The sequence below is a fragment of the Crocodylus porosus genome, unplaced genomic scaffold (assembly GCF_001723895.1).
Source record: "Crocodylus porosus isolate Cpor-Errol unplaced genomic scaffold, CroPor_comp1, whole genome shotgun sequence".
NCBI classification, from domain to species: domain Eukaryota; kingdom Metazoa; phylum Chordata; order Crocodylia; family Crocodylidae; genus Crocodylus; species Crocodylus porosus.
Genome location: NW_017728951.1, coordinates 29,636,985 through 29,656,485, shown reverse-complemented (window position 1 = coordinate 29,656,485; position 19,501 = coordinate 29,636,985). Strand labels below are relative to the sequence as shown.

Here is a 19,501-nt window from a genome sequence, read left to right as displayed (position 1 = left end):
TGTGTGTGTGTGTGTGTGTATGTGTATATATATGAATATTAAATAGAACCAAACTCCATGGTTGAGGAAGCCACTTCGGAATATATTTCTTATACAATACAGTTCTGTAGATTTAACATCATAATATTTACCGAAAATAAAAATAAATTTTGTCCTAACTCAAAATACCGCAACACAACAGAATGTTGTTTTTTGAGCCAAATATGTGGACTCTTTAAGGCTTTATTGAATTGTAAGAGGAATAATTCATCCCACTGTCAGTGTTGTAAGCCGCCCTGAGGTGCACCTGGAAGGCTGGCATGTTTTGCGAAGCATGTCTGGCCAGGTACCTCTCCCACTGGTGGCTTTTGCTCTAGCTGCCTAGGATCCCACTCCAGGTCCACAATATGGGAACCTGAGCTGCCCTACTCTTGAGTGAGTAGCAAGGAAGCTACTCAGTGTGCTGCTGCATGCATGCCCGTAAGCTTGCCAATAGTAAAAGTGAATTGCCTAGTGAGTTCTCCGGGCCAAACTGGAACATTGGGAAGTGGAGCTCTGTCACTGTCCAGGCCAAGATAGAACATTTAGAAATATATACCTTGACTTTGCTCTTTTTCTCCATGTTTGCATTGGCAAAGGCACATAGGGCTGTAGTAATCTGCTGGCTGATGATATTTTTATTTTAGTTATTTTTCTCTTTACTATTTACTATCCTAGAAAATTACCAAGAATGTTAAAATTATAAAACCAGGTATTCAAAAATGTGCAGATTCTAGAAACAAGGTGACAGTGTGCAACCTTTAAATAGACCTGTGGTGCATATGTATTGTGTTATGGTCCTTAATTACATGACTACGTACTATTTTTTCCATAGGTTCCCTGCCTAATTAAGTACATAGGTTGGATCCAGTAACGATTGTTAAGCAGGTCTTTCTGGTTGAAGTAGGTAGTTGTCTGTAGGACCCTACCCAAAATTGTTACAGAAGTTGGAAAGTGTGTAGTGAACTTGGTGAGAGACTGCAGGAAGAGGATGAAGTGGTTAAGTGGTTGAGGGCTTTATTTTGTAACTTGTAAAATGTTATTTTAAAGTAGCTTTTTGTGTGTGTATGTGAGAGAGAGAAAGTGAATAGTAAGCACAAACATACTTTTTTACTTTAGTACTTAATTTAGAACGGTATTTACTGGAAATATTTTGCAAGTTACAAAATCATGCCTGCATGAGTTACATGTGTGTGTTCATTAGTTTGTATTCACTTATTAATGTAAGGCCAGGGTTTTCTGTTCTAAATATTTGTTTTGGCTTGTGCTGTCTTTCATGTTTACATATCAAAACACAGTACATTTCTTGGGAATGGATGGAGGGTAACAGAAAACCCAGGCTGATTCAAATTATTTGAGGTGGGTGTAGGGAAAGCTGGGCATGCAAAAGCAAAAGTTAAATGGTAGGGAGTAAGGAAAGGAAGAGCAGTGGCATAGGACTTTTAGGAAAAATTGCAGAGTAGGGATCAACACTGAAAACTGGGTGAATGAACTGCAGGGTAGGGAAACGGAAGAAAGCATGGACTTTGTTTCCCATGGACTTTGAGTGAGCAAAAGGTATAATTCAGCAGAAGGTTTTTAAATGTAAAACAGCATATTGGCCTCAAAAGATTTAATTTTTTTTTAATTGAGCATTTGTGTAGTGGGACTAGGTTCTTTGAGTGATATAATGCTGCTTGAGAGTTAGTTGGAGACATCTTATCTGATAACAAGAGAGAAAAGTGGAGTCAGTTATCATGACTTTTTTGGATGATCAGGTAGTCAAATAAGATTTTCTGGCAAAAAGGGCTCAGACTCGGCTGCATGGCACTTATGCCATTTATGGCAGAATTTAGGTATTATATGGCTACAGAAAACCTTGGAATCAAATTATGTGGCCTGAATCATAATATTATGAGGAATAGTTTCAGCACCTGCGTGACTAAGTAGAGAGTTTCATCTTTGGTGGTTGTGGAGGAAAAGTCAGTAATACGTATGTAGTAGCTTTACCTGACAGAAGCATCAGGGAATTATTGTTATAAACACTCTGAGTTAATATGTGGCTAGAGTAGTAGTTGTTGAATGAAAATTATATAAATCCTGAAAGGTCTTAATCTGTAAGACAGATTCAACCTGAATTGCTTTCTGATGATCAAGGAATTATTAAATGCACCTGCTCAGGGCCAAAAACTGCACAACTATTGTGGGTACACTGAAGAAGTTTAAAGGGTAAAGGAAGCCCTTTCCTAGCCACCTCTGTTTGGCGAGTTCAAAGATTTTCAGCTTACCACTCTTGTTGTGGAGGTTTACCAGACTGACTTTTTCCACCTCCTGCATTGGCTGCTTTTTGAAGCATTGATTATAATACCACATCTACTTGAATATAAGAGGACCCTGATATTATAAGATGACCCCTCAATAGTTGCATTCTATATATGGAACTATGCATGATATTAATCCAAAGTCAAAAGCCTCATGATTTACCATATAGTCCACTGGGCTGGGCCCCAGCGGAGTCAACAGCATTTCAAGCCATGGTGACCCCCATAACGCAACACTACTCAGTGTGTGCGCCTACCCCAGATACGCCCCCCACTCCCCACAAATGATGTGTGTGGTAGCCCCCCTCACTTATGAGTGGAAATGGGTGTTCTTGTCACGAGTCTTGGGATTCTCCAAAAATATATATGCAGATGAGGCTCAGGGACACCTGCTCTGGCTTCATTTCATACAAGGTGGGGCCTTGCTAATCATATGTGACAGGCTGAGAGAGGAGCTGACAGGGATTCTGGGTGAACTGTTTGGGGCTCTGTTTGATGATGTTTGCCAGAAGAAACAGGAATCATTGGAAATGGGAAAGAAAGATGCAGCTTAGCTGTGGAAGTGAAGAGCAGTTGAAATGCAACACCATGGCTCACCACGACTAGAAAAGGAGTGTAGTCCTCCTCAGTACTAACTCTATGGTCGCTATTGTATACCTTATTCAGATAGGCTGCACTAACCTAACCTTGTGGTAGGGTCCCATCAGTATGTTTGCCCAGTATGGGCTGTACTTACCTGTCAGGGGAAACGCCATGTATCTGGGTCCAGGAAGGCAGTTTTCCTTAAGCACCCAGGGGATAACTGCTCTTCTGGTCTGGCTTAGTACCCGCTGAGATATTGGGGTTTTAAGCCCACATTATGGAAATGGGTGGCTTCCCCCTAGCTTGCTCCTGCAGCCATATAGCTGAGGACAAGCAAAATGTGGGGGCATCTGAACCCCAAGCCCCTTGGCTTGGACCTGCATGTAGGATGCCTGCCAAAAGATGTTGGAAACATCTGAAGCCTCAGTAGAGGTAGAGGACGTTTGCCAGTTGTAGGGCCATTTATGGCTCTGGACTGACTCAGGATTTGGACTTGATTTGGCTGATTTGACTTGGAACGTGAAAAAATTTAAAAAAAGAAAAAAGGAAAGGTAAGGCCCCCCCATCAGCATGCTTGCTTAATATGGGCTGTGTACTTTATAGCCATGCTCAGGGTTGGCTGTATTTAATCACCTTCATAGTTGGTTTCCATTACTGAGTACATGCTACTTTTAGCAGCTGTTCAAAGATAGAATATGTATTTAGTGAGGTTTCCTTGTATTCCTTGTTTCCTTGTAAGATGTGGCGGGGGGGGAGGGGTTCCCCATGTTGACTGAAGAGGAAAAAACCTTGTCTTTTATTCAAGTAAATATGGTAGGTAATATCATTCAAGCCTTTACTGAGCAAATAGATAATCGCTTTATAATACTTGGTAATAGTAATTGGATTACAAATGTTTCCTTGGATAAGAAACTGTGTAAGAAAGTGTAATAAGCTGATTTATCAGTAGTAGTATTTGAGTGTGATATTGTAGCCATGATAGTCCAAGAAATGTGCAAATAGCAAGGATTTTTGTGGGTAATTATTTTTTATTGGCCCAACTGCATAATAGAGGTAGACTTAGACCTGAAGAAGAATACCCTGCTGCTTGTTTATTTTGGATGTTTAAATTGGCCCAGCATATATTTGGGTATGCTTTATTCTTTATTTCAAGTTATTTTACCAAATGACTATTTTGATAGTGATTTTTTTTTTAATATACTGTCACTTTTTTCTAATAAAATACAAAAAACTTTTATTTTATTTTCCCTTAGGATTTAAATGCTGTGGCTTTCAGGTTCAAAGATAAAGAACGACCAAGAGGTTATACATCAAAGCTTGCTGGGATGTTGCATGTAAGTGAACTTTATGTATTTTGGACTGTATCTGAATGGAGAGTAATAAGTTAAAATTTTGTTTTGAAATCACACCGCATAAACAATATAAATAAATATCTGTGAATGTCTGTCTTCATTTTACATCCCTGGATTCTGGAAGCATTTTTTTGCAGTACTGATTTCTACGGGTAAATGTTCAAGAAATGAGTCATCTGCTTTTGCTCCCTAGCATTTTGTATTTTTAAGTTTGATGGAATGAATGATTCAGCATTTGGACTGAAAACCTGACTTATTAGCCCTAATAGGTCTGAGGAAGACTCAGTCCTGAGAGTTTCCACATGCTGTGTTTATTTGACAGCTGAATGCTGAGATGTGGCACAGGGGCATGCACTTAGGGCTGCTTGACATAAGTACTTGTATTAGTATGAATATACAAGTATACATTTATCAAGTTGATATGCAGTAGTTTTTTATTTATTTGACTAAACAGAATTTTCTCCTTCAGGTAAATTTTGGGCTGGTTTAGTGGATCACAGTTAAAATCTTGTTTATTTCCTATTTATTTCCTATCCAGTAAACTTCAGACTTTTTCACATATTTTTTTCCCATGTTGTAAAAATTTTCCTCACCCTACATGAATTTATTTTAAATTAAATTTATAGCTGATCTTGTTTTTTTCTGGACTGTTCTCATTTGTCACTTCTTGTTTCGGTTCTGTCATATGGTGAACTTGCTATTTTGAATTTAAGTATGCAGCAGATTAGCCTATTTAAAGAAGGTTAAGTAAAAGTGTAGGCAAGTAGTCATGCTAAGCAAGAACAGGGGTAGGCAACGTTTTTGGGCCAGAGTGCTGAAAAAACCCACAATGCCTACCTTTGAAGGTGCAAGAAAAATAGAACAAGGGTAGCGGGGAGTACATGACAGGATGCCCTGCTTGTGTCCCTTGCACCCCACCCAAAGCCCCTACCCCCTAGCCTTGCTTGTGCCCCTGCTGCCCCTTGTCCCCCAGCCCAGGCTCTGTGGCTATCAGCAGCTACCCAGAACCTGGACCAGCCGCAGCCAGGAGGCTGCAAACAGCTGCTGCCTCCCCGCCCTGGCCCTAGCCCTCGCTGCCTCCCAGACTTGCCCTGGGCTCCAGAGTGGCAGCAGATACCGGCAATGCTCCCTGCTGTGCTGCCCTCAACATACACTGTGCTCCTGGCCCTGCTGCCCTCCCTTGGGCCCTCCTGAGTGCAGCATGTGCGACCCAGAGTGGCAGCACAGGGAAGCTGCCTGTTGCTGCAAGGTCCATGCTGCCCAGGTCACGCTTCCCCTGTGTGTACGGCAGCAGCATGGGCAGCATGCAGGGTTGTGCCCCTCACTGCTGCTACCTCTGCCGGCAGGGTACATGTGGCCAGGGGAGCTCGGAGCGGCAGGCAGCCTTCTGCATCCCCCACTGTGCACTGCCATGCCAGGTTTCACATGCTACTCTGCAGAAATGGTGGCAAGGGCAACACAGTGGGGAGCATTGCCAGTATCTGCTGCTTCCCCAGAGCCCAGGGCTGGATCTGGGGCTGGGAGGCAGCTGAGGCCGGGCCCAGGAGGCAGCAGATGTTTGTAGCCTCCCAGCTGCAGCCAACCCAGGTTCTGGGTAGCTGCTGATAGCCATGGAGCCCGGGCTGCTTCCAGCAGGGCTTCCATCCTCCCAGCCGGCTACTGGAAGCACCCCAAGCTCCATGGCTATCGGCAGCTATCTTGAACCTGGACTGGCCGTAGCTGGGAGGCTGCAAACAGCTGCTGCTGCCTCCCCACCCCGGCCCTGGCTGTCTCCTGGCCCTGGGCTCCAGGAAGACAGCGGGTGCCAGCATTGCACCCATTTGGGCCGGGGCCATGGGCAGAATGGGGCTGGGGTCAGGGCCACTGGCAGCACAGGGCTGTGGGCAGGGTGGTGCTGGGGCTACGGCTGCTCGGCAGGGTGGGATTGGGGCCGGGGCCCACGGGCAACAGAGGGCCGGGGCCTGCCGGCAGCACGTGGCCAGGTCCTTTGGCAGTGCTGGGATGGGGCTGGCTCCTGTGTGGGCCCTGGCCCTGTCCCCATCCTGACAGTGCTGACAGCCCCAGCCTGGCAGCAGCACTGTGCTGAGGCCAGCGGTGGTGAGGGCTCGGTCTGGAGCCGGACCCACCAGCAGCTGGCACACTGGCCCCAGCACAGTGCTGCTGCCGGGCTGGGGGTGTTGGCAGCATCGGGATGGGGCTGGGGCCTGTGCAGGTTTACAGGCCCAGCCCTGGCCCGACAGCAGCACTGGGCTGGGGCCAGCAGCTGCGGTGGTGCTGTCTGCGACCGGGCCCACCAGCAGTGTGTGGCTAGGCCCAGGTCTGAGGCCGTCAGCAGTACCGGGAAGGCCCTGGTCTGGCGGTGGCACTGAGCTGGGGCAAGCTGTGGTGGTGGTGCTAGCTAGGGCCGGGCTCTGGGGCCTGCCGGCAGCACGGGATTGGGGCTGAGGCTGTTGGGGCACCGGCAGCCCCCAACCTGGGGGTGGCACTTGGCTGGGGCTGGTGCTGGGGCCAATGGTGGGACCCAGCTGGGTCTGGGTCCCGAGGGGCTCTTACGTGGCTGGGGTTGGCAGCAGCTCAAGGCTCCATCTGGCCATGGCTCTTCCCACCCAATCTGCGTGCCAATCAGAAACATGCCACGTGCTACCTTCGGCACGCATGGGATAGGTTGCCGATCCCTGAGCTAGAAGGATAAAATAATTTTGATTTTACATTGTTGTAAGATGAGCATCGGGTTAGAAATATATAACTTTCCTTGCATCTTGTATTTAAATTCCAGTTCAATAGCTTGGCTTTTTGTTCTTGAAAAATATTTAAATAGAGGATTCTACAGTATATTAAGTGTGATTGTTTCAGAAGAGGACTTTCAAAATTATGGTATTGTCTGATCTATATATACAGGATTTTTTAATAGCAATATTTCAATTTTTTATAATGTCGTTTTGCTCTACTATTCTTGCCAAATTTTACTTTCTTCCACTCATCCCCCACTCCAACCATACTTTATTTTAGTTTATTGCTGCTCCTGCACACCAGAAGTGTATTTTAGTTGTGTATTTTATACCATGTATAAATTACTTTGGAACAGCTTTGGAGGAATATTAATAGCTCTAAGGAGAATTGGTATACTAAGACATCTTAACTCACTTTTTGTATAGTGTAAGATTCATACCTATATTCAAAACCTCTTCTAAACAGTCTAGCTAATTGTCCTGTAGGAAAAGATGAGTGTAGGGGGTAGGGTGGTGAGGGGCGGCGTGGTGGGCGGAGGAATTTAGATTATTCTTAAAACACTCAGATGTGATTGGAAATACCTAGACAGAAGAACAAATATGTTCTATTTATCTGAGTTGTTTAAAATGTGATGTGACATTTTATACTTTTTTCTACTGTCACAGGAAAAGGGGCTGAATCACTTCTTTGTACTTGCAAGTTCACTGGTTGAATTTAAGTTCTGTTCCTCTTGCAACTGAAAGTCTGCCAGGGGTGAGGGGCATGAACTTCCTCTATAGGAGAGGCCCAGGTCTGACTAGCATAACCTCTAGCTTGGCAAGGCAGTGACACCACAGCTGCACTTTTTTTGAGATGTGTTAATTTAAGTTGCTTGCTCAGGCAGTTTCTATCATTAATCAGTGATAGAGAATGTAGGTAATTGCCACCTTGCAATAGGCATCCTTTCTTTCACAGCTTGAACATGTGGCTGCCTGGAAGGACTACAGTTTGCACCTTCTCCAAAAATGCATTTTTTCTGCATATTCATTGTTCACTGTAGAATCTTTAAACAAATTGTATAATTTTACTTATAATTATCTAACTCTCTAAAGAAGGAGTTGGAAGCTGAACATTACTTTTTGAATGCATATTGTGTTTCTTGATTCTGGAGACTGTCTTTTCTTTTGAAAAGTTGGTTAATTACCAAGTGTCATAAGAATAACAGTATTTTTGAATTTTTAGAAATCAGGGGTTTTTTAAATGCACCTTTAGACTATTTGCTACTTTCAACCTTAAAAATATCCTCCAGGGGTCAGCATTTACGTTGTCATTTGTATTTTGTTTTATAGAGATAACTGATAGTTTAAGGGTGAACAGTTATTTTTAAAACTAAGCTATCCAGTAGTCTTCTGCCCTGAAGTGTTAACATATAATACTTAGCATACCCATATTTAAAAGATGTCTCATCCATGTAATTGTGATTACATTGTCTTTTAAGCTTACTGCAATAAAACTTTCTCACTTAAATGTTTTCTAGTCTAAAAATGTCTCTCTTTTTTTTTTTTAGTATTATCCCATAGAAGAGGTGCTTGCTGCTGAATATTTACTTGAAGAATTTAGGCCTGATTTAATAGAGATGGTACTGGATAAACTGAAGCCAGAAAATGTTCGGTAAGCTAACTTGCAGTATCTTGCATTTTAATAAAATATTTTATGAAGAAAACAAAGTAATGTAACTTTAAACAGACTTTGATATGCCAGTTTTGCTGTTTGTAAAGTCAAAGTTGTTATAGAAGCACTGGATAGTAGTGTCTGTTATTAAGGTCTGACTGACAATTCCCATAATAAGACTGTTTTCATTCCTTGTGATTTTTTTTTTAACCAAATATTAACTTTCTGGGCTGAAATTTTCCATGATATGGGTCTGCTGCAGACCCGTGCAGCAGACCCATGTCCACCTTACTCACCAAGGGAAAAAAACAACACATACGCACAAAAACAAACTGTCCACCCCCGAAAATCAAAATAAAAAGCCTTACCCAAAACTGCTCTGCCAGTTCTCAGATCAAGGCTAGTGAAAAGCGCTTTTTTTTTTTGCCTAAATTAAACTCAGACCTTTTTCTTAGAGTAGTTGTGGAGCAGAGGTGTCAACCTCATATCACTCTGTGGGGCAGATGTGCACTGCAAAGCTACTTGTGGGCTGGAGAACCCATCTCCAGTGGAAATAGGTGCTGGCTCAGCCAAAACAAATTCTGGCAGCTCTGGGGGCTAACACTGCCTCTGCTTGCCCCAACACTGCAGAACTGCATCCGCAACAAGACTGTAACCCAGAAACTTGGAAGCAGGGCAAGCAGCACTGGTGTTAACCCTTCAGATGCTGACCCTGTTGACCAGCGGCTTTGACAGTCATGGGTGTTAATGCTGCTACTTGCCCCAGTGTGAACTTTCCAAATCTTTGGGCCAGATAATATGCCTTTGCAGGCTGGATCCAACCTGCAGGCTTCATGTTTGATACCCCTGCTGTAAAGCATTCTTGTGCTTTGGCTTAGGAACTAGAAATCTGTCAAGGGAGCAGCCTTTCTGTCAGGGATATATTTTTTTGCTTTATCCAATGGAAGTTCACTAAAATGTGTCTATTTGAAAAAAATGTTTCACTGTTATCTGCCTGCCTGACTTGAAACTTGGGTCTGACTGCAGCTTAAATCAATGAGAGCAGTGCTTTATATATTTAAAGTGCTGTATGCAAAGTGCTAAGAATATTAAAATATACCTTATTTACTCAAATATAAGATGACCTTGAATATAAATCAACCCCCCCTTGTCCATATATAGTATCTAATTATGGAGAATTTATAAATTTGATTACATTTTCTAGGGTTGTGTCTACATGAGATACTTTACTGTGCAGTAGACTAATCTACTGCACAGTAAAGCATCACTGTCTGTGTGTGCACCACTTACTGCACAGTAGCATGGGGGTAGGCACTGACCAGGAGCAATTTTGCTCCTGGTCAGTCCCAACACCAGAAGACCACAGGGGACAGGGACCCCCTACCCCTCAAGACCTGTCACTGGTCAGCTTCCAGTTCTCCACAACAGCCAGAGCCAATCAATGCCAGGACTGGGGGTGTTTCTGCTTTACTGTGCTGTCAGGGGCTAGCTGGGAGCTGTGCTGCTTTGGGGCAGCTCCTAGTCAGCCCCCAGGTGGGTAGGGATTTCTGGGAGCTGGCCAGGAGCTGCTTCACTTCTCAAAGAGAAATTCCCACCCTGCTGGGGGCTGACTGGGAGCTGCCCCAGAAGTGGGACAGCTCCTGGGTGACCCCTGGCTGCTTGAGAAAATCCCTGCCTGGCCTGGGGCTTGCTGGGAGCAGCCCCAGAAGAGGGACAGCTTGCAGCCAGCCCCTAGCTGTGCACAGAAGTCCTGTTGTGCATGGAGCTTGTCCCTGCATGCATGGGGCCAGGAGAGTTCTGCAGCAGTAGCTGTCTCCTGGCCCCACACACGTCAGAACCCCTCCTGATGTGTATGGGGCAGCTGCAGCCAGCAGAGCTCTCCTAACCCCATACACATGAGGATTGCCCCCAGGCTAGCACCCTGAGAGAGCCTGGAGCTCCCCCTGGCTGCTGCATGGTACCACAACAGGGTAGGAGCATCCCTGTACCAGGCTACTACCATTGGGAGCAAATTTGTTCCCAATAGGGAACATGTGTAGACTCCCTATTGCAGTAAGGAGGGCTTACTGCACAGTATTTTACTGTGTTTATAGTATTATTAGCAATATTTATGGCTTTACTAGCCCATGTAGACACACGCCAGGTATAGAGTATAATTATTAGAGGTTTGCCTTGAATTCATCCCCTATCAACTGCTACAGCAGGGCAAATAAATCTAGATGGTCTTGTGGCCCCCTTGCCCTCTGCCCCCTCTCCAGCTTCTTCTCCTGCATCGTCCTTCCTCCCCCTTACAGTCAGATCCTGCTCTCCCTGAGCACATGGAAGGGAGGGCAAATTTGAAAACACTGAACTAAACATGCCTGTAGTAGCTTGCAAATAAGCAAATTAGTATGATACCCATAGACTTAGCTCATCCAGAATAGATGCATTTAACCTTTTTTTTGAAACCGCAGCAAGTTTTAGCACAAGTACTCCACAAATACTCTTTTAAGCAACACTGTTGTAGTACAAACATTTTTTTGCAAAAATGTATATATTTCTGTATAAAATATATATGTCCCTATACAGCTGCAGTTACACATCATCATCCCTATTACAGTAGTGTCAACTGCACACCTGCATGCCTGTCACCATCTCCTTTACATTTTAGTTGCACAGAAGATGGCGTCAGTACCTTCTTTCTTTCCCACAGGCCCCTCACAAATTTCCTACCTGTTTTCCCAGTTCTTTCAGTCATCATTGTTGTCACTGTCATCATCATTCTCTTCTGTGGTCTTGCCTATAACCAGTCTGTGCCAGTGTAAATGGTGCCTTAAATAAGTCCTGTGCCAGACTGCTTGAGAGCCTAAGCCCCCGGAATACCAGGTCTTAAGGATTGATAGTTTGAATACTCAAGTGTTCCCTACTCGGGAACTGCCTTCCTCATCTTGCCTGCCACATCTTGGTCTTGTGTAATTGGAGAGACATTCCTTGATGCCAAAAGAGCTCCATATGTAGATCTCATGGATGTTGTCCCTATAGAGCTCTACTGCTTCCTTTTACCCCATCTGCATACCAACTGGGCATATAGATGTTGTCATCTCCTTAGCTCTAAATGAAGGCACCTGTAATCTCTTAGTGCCTTTTGTTAGCCCTATACTCACAGGGGTCAGTGCCTAAATTCCAATTACAGCTTTATTCACCCCCTCAGTCAGTTCATTAGCTTAATTGACTGCGTATAGTTCAAACTTAAATTAATCTTCTGGAAGCTCCCCTCTGAACCAATTAGGGCTCAGGCCTCACAATCAAATGGAGCAACTTAATTCATCTTAATAAACAAAATTAATGTCCTTAAATACTTGTCCACTCCTGGTCCTGTTCATTCAATTAATTGTCTTTGGCGATCACACCACCACAATCAGATGAGTTTGTCTCACTATTAATTCATTCAGGTCGGTCCCTCTATAAATTTGGTTGCTGCATACCAACAAACTGTGACAGCTGGGTCTCGTGTTGTACCAGCACTGTCACGCTCACAAGGCTTCCATCAGCTGCCTCAGGGATTAGCATAGGACAAAAGCTCCCGTATCTTCAAGCCCATCCTGTCTGCAGTTTCTGAGGGGAACCCCTCTCATCCTTCAATCCCAGGGTTGTAGTATCTTGTACCAGGTGACCCTCTGAGCATCCGGCTCTTGAAGATGCTTCCGCTTCCAGCTCCATTGCTAGTCATATGCTTGCTACCTCCGCACCACTCCCCATTGCGTGCGAGCATCTCACACTCCTGCTAGTTTTACCAGTGGCTCCCTAGCATTCCCCAGTCTGCAAAGACCAGGAGCTTATGTAGCACGGCTGCATACAAAATCCTGGCTGCTCCGCTGCTGTTGCCATCCCTGCAAGGATGTAAGGTGAGTCTCTAGCCCTTACTGGGCTCTGCTGCTTTCTCCCAGTAAGAAAAGAGGGTTTTCTTGCAGTCCCCAGCCTTGGGTGCCTTGGGGGGCAGTTCCTCCTGCTCTCACACCCAGTCTTTTCTCTATGCCAGTCTTTCCACGTATTCTCTGCAGTCTTTTCCCTGTCGTTTTATTTTGGCTTCCTGTAGTAGACCTGCAGCTCACTCGCTCTCATTCTGACTCAGTCCTTGACTGGGAGATTTGTGTACCTGTATATAAGCAGGTTCCTGGTCTTTCACAGGGTGTTCCTATGGCAGGAGATGAATTGGTTGAAGTGGGCTGTCTCTTGCTACTTGCTGCTCTTGCTACTTGGTCAGGTGGCTGAACAGCACCACCTCTCTGGTCAGGGTCTTTACCTCTGTCACCATCACAAGGAGTAAAATTACTCTCCTCCACATTTCCCTGGTGTACAAGCAGTTCCAGAAGAGGTGGTCAGTTGTTTCCTCCTTCCACCAGCAAGTTTGCCTGGGTTAGTTGTGCAGGTTTCTCTGCCTCTGTCTGTGTCTCAGTGCCTACATAGGGAGTGCCCAGTGAGCTATCTGCCAGTTTAAGTCCCTGTGCTCCTTCTGCAGGTCTTTGTGGAAAATTTGTTCCCACACAGCCTGGCAGCTGTGCCTGAGTAGTACATCCATGGGCGACAATCTATCCTTTGCAAGATCTTGTAGAACCATAGTGGCTCCAGGGTCCATGGATGCGAGTTGTGTGACATGTACACCCACCAGTATTGCAGCAGGTGACCTGCAAAGTATCTTATTTTGGATTCTGTCTCGGTTACCAGTTTGCAAATCTGGCTTGTACTTGGCCCAGAGGAACAGCAGGATATCCGGCATTCCTTGACTCCCTGATCCATTTCATCTTGTACAGCCTGGTCCTTGCAACCTTCTCCCATCTAGAGCCCCAGAAGAAGATGCACATAGCTCTTTGGAGTCTATGGATGACTTTGAGGGGGGCAGGGATAGACTGTCGCCTATGGATGTAATACCTAGGCACAGCTGCCAGGCTTTATGGGAGCAAATATTCCACAAAGACCTGCAGAAGGAGCAGAGAGACTTGAACTGGCAGATAGCCCACTGGGCACTCCCTGTGTACACACTGAGACACAGAAAGAAGCAGAGAAGCCCGCACAACTACCCCAGGGGTGAAGATCCTCTGGGGGGAGTTGGAACCAGAGCTGAACAGACAGAAGGTGTGGGAAAAGACTGAGGCCAAAATTAAGCAGAGACTGGGACTGTGGAAGACACGCCTCCTGTCAATGGGGACAACTGTCTGTTCAGCTCTGGGTCAAACTCCACCTGGAGGATCTCCACCCCTTCATGGTAGATGGAGACCCCCAGGGTTGACAGGTCCCCAAGTTCGCCCAGTACCAGGCAGATTCTCTTGCTCACATTGAGCTTGGCCCCTGCTGCTGCTCCATATACCTGGGTATGTTGCAACAGTCTTTCTACCAACCACTTGGCACTGTGCACAGGATGTTGAGGTTGTCCATGTAGGTTCGGACCCTTGTCTCTGCCTCGCTTCCCCTAGAGATCTTCGCTGTGCTTATCCCAGGACCTCATCTGAGCCAGTGGGCAAGCAGTTCCTTCGCGCAGATGTAACACAATTGGGGAGAGTGGATAGCCCTCTCAGGTGCCCAAATCGCCCCATTCACCAGCACCCTGCTGCTCAAGTTGGGGACTCCCATCTTCTTCAGTGTCTCAAAAAGGGACCAATGGATACTCAGTTGCAGGGTTTCTAGTTCGAAGTTCAGCACAGCAGTGTTCAAGCCTCTCTCCCATTGGTACCGCAGGGCTCCGTGGATCTGTCACCCCTGTGCATGACTGGTCTTTGTGGATCATGGTACTGGTAACAGACTTAAAGCACTTGGCCAAGAATTTTGGCCATCAGTTTACAGTCAAATTTCAGGAGTGTTATGGGTCTACAGTTCTCTAAATCCTTCCTTGCTCCCTTCATATAAAAAGTGTTGAGGTCCTGATCCATTTAGGCCCCCAGGCGATCATCCTACAGCTGTTCCCTACACACCTCCAGCAAGGCCTGTTTGGTCCCAAAAGGTGACATAGAACTCCTTGGGCAGATCATCTGTCCCAGGAGTCTCTCCATTCCTGAAGTTGTGGAGAATCTTGGTGATCTCCAGCATCCACTCCTCCACCAGCTTCTGGTCCTAGTCCCCCCAAGGCCCTGGGTGAGCTCCTGCAGGGCATCATTCATGGTCTTCTGGGTGCACTGTGTACAGCCCTTGGTAGCATCCCTTCATTTGACAGGATATCTACTCCTGCTGTGTCTGCTAAGCTGGTCATAACCTTCCTCTTGGCTTTCTTTAACCTGCTGAAGTAAGCAAACCACTCCTTCCTTGTCTCCACCTAGTGGCCCTGGTCCAGGAAGACTTTCTTCCTGGCCTGTTCCCTGTACAAGGCCCTGAGCTGAGCTTTCACTTCCCACATGGCCTCCCTCATGCCCCAACTCCAAGCCACCTGCTTGTGCAGACTCTGCAGCTTGTAGTTCAGGTACTCATGGTACCTCCTGTAGAACCAGGCTTGTCTTCTGCCAGCCTGTTGGAAGAAGGGTTCTGTTCTCTCTTTAATGCTCGCCCACCACTCTGTGTGGTTCCGGTATCCAGCTCTGAGGGTCCTCCACCCTGTGTAGCACTGTCTGAATGCCTGTTGAATCTTTTTTTCATACAGGAGGCTTGCATTTAGCTGCCACACACCTCAGCCCCTCTCAGGCTGCCCTTCTCCCCATCTCTCCCTAAGTGTTAGGACATGGTAGTCCAGGAAGCAAACAGGTGCACATTCAGCTTTTACTACCATCCACCCCTTGGAGAGGAAGATGAAATTGGTGCATGACCTCATCTGCTCCAGAGGGTTTGCACAGGTGAAGTTTCCCCTCGGCCTTTGGGCTTTCTTGCCCACATCCACCAGGCTGTGGTCACAGACAAGCTCTTTCAACAGTCTGGAGGATCTGTCCAGGCCCATCTTTTGGCCTTTGCTTATTCTGTCTCCCGCTTCTATGAGGCAGTTGAAATCTCCTGCAATCACCACTGGCCAGGTCCTAGGCATTGCCACAGCCATGTTCTCTAGGAAGGTTTTAGGCCATACAGCATCTTGACAGACGAAAGGAGGTGTGACTCAGACAATCAGTCAGTTGTGTTTGGCAGTGGTGTGGGTGAAGGGCCCAGTGTGTGAGCAGCAATCCTCACTGTGGTTACAAGTTCACTCACGAGATGGAGGTTGAAGCACACTGCTTCCTGGCTCACCTGTTGGTCTCAGCCTTCCTCTACATCATGGGAAGTTCTTGAGTTGGCCATAGAGCACAGCCTTCAGCAGATGACTTTGAGGCACATGCTCCACGTTTCCCAGCCAGTGAAACCTGCAAGAATCCAGCATTGTCTGCATAGGTTGTAGGAAGGTACACCTGGCCTTTTCTCTGTTGGCCTGAGCATAAACATGTATGTCAAATTTTCCTCCCTCTGTCTCAGTGGTAGCTTGTAACAGCCTACCTACAATAATCTCTCTGTACGGTAGTGGTCTTGCATTGTCTCATTTCAGCAGGATAGCCCATGCCACCCCTGCTGATCTATTGTCATTCTTTCCTGACCACATGTAGATGCCATGTGACCATCATTTTTCAAACAAAGTGTAATTATTTTAGAGCTGGGCAAGCCACATTCCTGGACGCAAATTATATTTGCTTTCAGCTGGTCCAGACACTTCCATATGGTCTCCCATTTCTCTTTCTTTAGCAGGCTTCTTTCTTAGGATCCCCATGATAAAAGCTGTGAATGGAGAGGGGGACGTTGCAGCCTTTCTTTTCTTATGTCCTTATCCTTTTAGGCCCTCCCAGGGTGCAAGCAGCTCTCCCACCCCAGGTGGGCAGTGCCTGCCTATGCCCCTGCCCCCTTCCTCACTGTGGGGGCCATTGTTTGGGGGCTCCCCATGCCCCTTCCCTCCCCTTCCACCACACTGGACTTACCAGCTGGAGGCAGCTCTCTGCGCTGCCTGAGTGCTGCACTGCAGCTGTGCACAGCATGGGCATTTATCAGCCAAATTATTGTCCCCATTGGGCCAATATCCAATACAGCCAGTTTTCTTTATATCCGTACCAATCTGATATTGGACTGACATATTGGTGCACCTCTAATAACAATACGTCTTTTTTTTTCATAGCTTAAACTTTGATCTCAGGTGTATAATAAGTCTATATTCTAAATGAAGAATAGTTCCTTGCAGATGATTTTTTTTTTTAATTGTGTGTGCTGGCTGCCAGTGTTCTGTTTTATAAATGGTTCGAAATGTATGGCATACTTTGTGAACTTCAAGAGTCTTTGGTTTATCCTGAGCTGATACTATTAGGAAACGTGAGTGTCATTTTGGAATTTTCTGTGGAAAATATACTCCGTGCATTACGCTGATTAGAACACAAGCCAAACTGCTTGAAGTGGACACAGTAGTATAAGTATTACTAAAAGTGTAATACAGTTGCAAAGGTGTTGGGAACTGGAATTATCTAATTAACATACATTCTGAAATGAATTATAAACATTTTCCCCTACATGTAGGTGATCTTTTACTGTGACATGCTCTAAATTTCCCAAATAGTTATTTTCTTTTAATAAATTTTAATAGAATATATTTGTAACTGGGTATGGTTGCAATTTGTTTAGGGCAGTTTGGGCTTCCTTTTTTTTGCACTGATATCCTTTTAAAAAATCTATATAAAATTTTTAGAGAAATGAATCAAGTTGATCTGTTGCAGTGGGTAATTATTTTGAATTGTTTAGGGTTTGGAATTGTTTTTAGATGCTCTTCATTAGAGCTGAAAGATTATGCTCAATGTGACAGGGATACTAGCACTCCTTAAAGTAACAGGGAAAAACTTGCAGCAGATAGAGTCCAGGCAGCTGAATAGTGGGTAGGTGTACAGGAGAAGGCATCAGGGAAACCCTGTTACCTAGGCTGAGGGGTGGCCATTAAGGAAGAGAAAAACACCTGCTTGCCAGTCAAGGGAGCACTGCATGGAGTGAGCTGGCTGCAGAGGCAGGCAATTAGATGCTATAGGCTAGAAGTGCCCCCCACCCCCCTGGGTTGACTTAGGTTCAAGTAAATATGGTATTCATGTGACTTGCTGGTGATTTTAGAGAATTCAGGATTTCAGCTTTATAAGTAGCTGCTGAAAGATGCTTTCTGCCATAGTACCCCCAACATGTCTGTCTACTCCCTTCTCCTAATTTCCATCCTGGCTTAAGTGTTATTTATATTACCACTGGAAATTAATACATGTATAATTAGAGGGCATAAGATATAAGCAAAATAATGGATCCAGGATAGATGGTAAATGGATATTTCTGTTTATGCTCTCCAGCCATAGGCAGAACAAGGCAGACTTTTAATGAAACTGAAAGTCAGCACACTTGAAAACTTCAGACAAGGAACTACTTCATGATTTGTGGAATTTGCTGCCACAAGTTATCATTTTGGTGAAAGTTTAAGAGACCTGTTTTAAGCAATGCTAGCATAAATGACAGAGCAATCCAGAGAGATGCTTCACTATACAGTATTTATTTATTTACTTATTTGTGCAATTTGTATGCCATCTTTCCAAACAAGGGGAGAAGGCAGTCCATTTGTATGTAGGGCCTAGACTGTTTAGGGCCTTAGGTCAAGTCCAAAACCTTGAATTGTGCCCAGAAAGTTACTGAATGCCAGTGCAAATGCCAGAGGATTAAAGTTATGTGCTCTTGACCCATCCATGTCAGAAAGTAGTCTGTTGCATTCTGCTGCAGTTTCCAGACAGTTTCCCCTGTTTGGTTACAACAGGGGTGGGCAAAATATGGCCCGCAGGCTGAATCTGACCTGCCAGGTGATTTCATCTAGCCGGTGGGCGAGTGCCTAGCAGTTCACTGTATCTGACCTGGCCCCAGGCTGCCCCTGCTTTGCTTGCATGAGGCTGAGCCCCTCTCACTCCCATGGGAGCAGCATGCGCTGTGCTCCCACCTTTGCCCCACAAACACCCACAGTCCCCCACAAACCCTATACCCCCCACAATATACAAGAGTAAGACTTCATTTTGAACTATTATGTGATCACTTCTGTATACACAACACAAACACACAAATTGGGAGACAAATACTTTTAAAAATAAAATTAAAATATGCTATTGTCAGTCTTTGATTTTTATAATATAATTTTTTTCCTGGTTCCAAGATAGCAAATCCCTTTCCCAAAAGGAGTACTTCCAGGGGTAGGGGGAGGGACTTCCAGTGGCAAAGGTCAGGAGTTAGGGGTAGAACTTCCAGTCCCAAGATTGTGACCAGGGTACCTGTCAAAGGGTAGGGCTGCCCTTGTGGCCCTCAGCAGTTCACCAAAACTCGCTAAATGCCCTCCAGTGGAAATAATTGCCCATCCCTGGGTTACAATATCACTAAGCGAGACATACTGCTTGAAAAACAGGGTGCTTTTATTCTGCTTTTTTTTGGTTTGTTTTTTTTATAGATAGAATGTAAGCAAGCTAGATCTCCGTCTTAAATACACATATAAATATGTACTTAAATACATGAAATAAATGAAACACAGCTATACTGCTAAGGATTAAATAAATCTATTTAAACGCACAAACTGCAGTATAGCTGAACTGGATAAATCCAGTCCTTAAACAATAGAACACGAAAGCCTGCTGCTCAGAATTCAAGAGAATAATAACATGGATTTACCAGCATTAGCAGGAGCACTTTAAGTGCTGTTGTAACTGGCAGGTTTCATGTTTTGTGATCTGTGAGAATGCGTTCTGCTAAATTCAGTGCTCTCTGCATTCTATTTTATTCAGCATTCACAGAAAACAACATTGTTGCTAGCTCAGTATAGCTCTTGTTATGCAACTAGATATCCAAATATTAGGACCCTCTTAATGAACAGAATCATGTTAATGTTAGTTAGTGTAAAAGTGATGTCGC

The 19,501-nt window shown here is 45.1% G+C and overlaps 1 protein-coding gene across 1 annotated transcript in view; it reads left to right on the top strand.

Moving 5' to 3' along the window:
- IDE (insulin degrading enzyme) overlaps positions 1–19,501 on the top strand; it is a 115,311-nt gene that overhangs the window by 40,535 nt on the left and 55,275 nt on the right. Inside the window, exons 8-9 of the mRNA XM_019555515.1 lie at positions 4,154–4,234; positions 8,529–8,632. Of these exons, the coding sequence (XP_019411060.1) occupies positions 4,154–4,234; positions 8,529–8,632 (185 nt within the window). The remainder of the gene's footprint in view (positions 1–4,153; positions 4,235–8,528; positions 8,633–19,501) is intronic.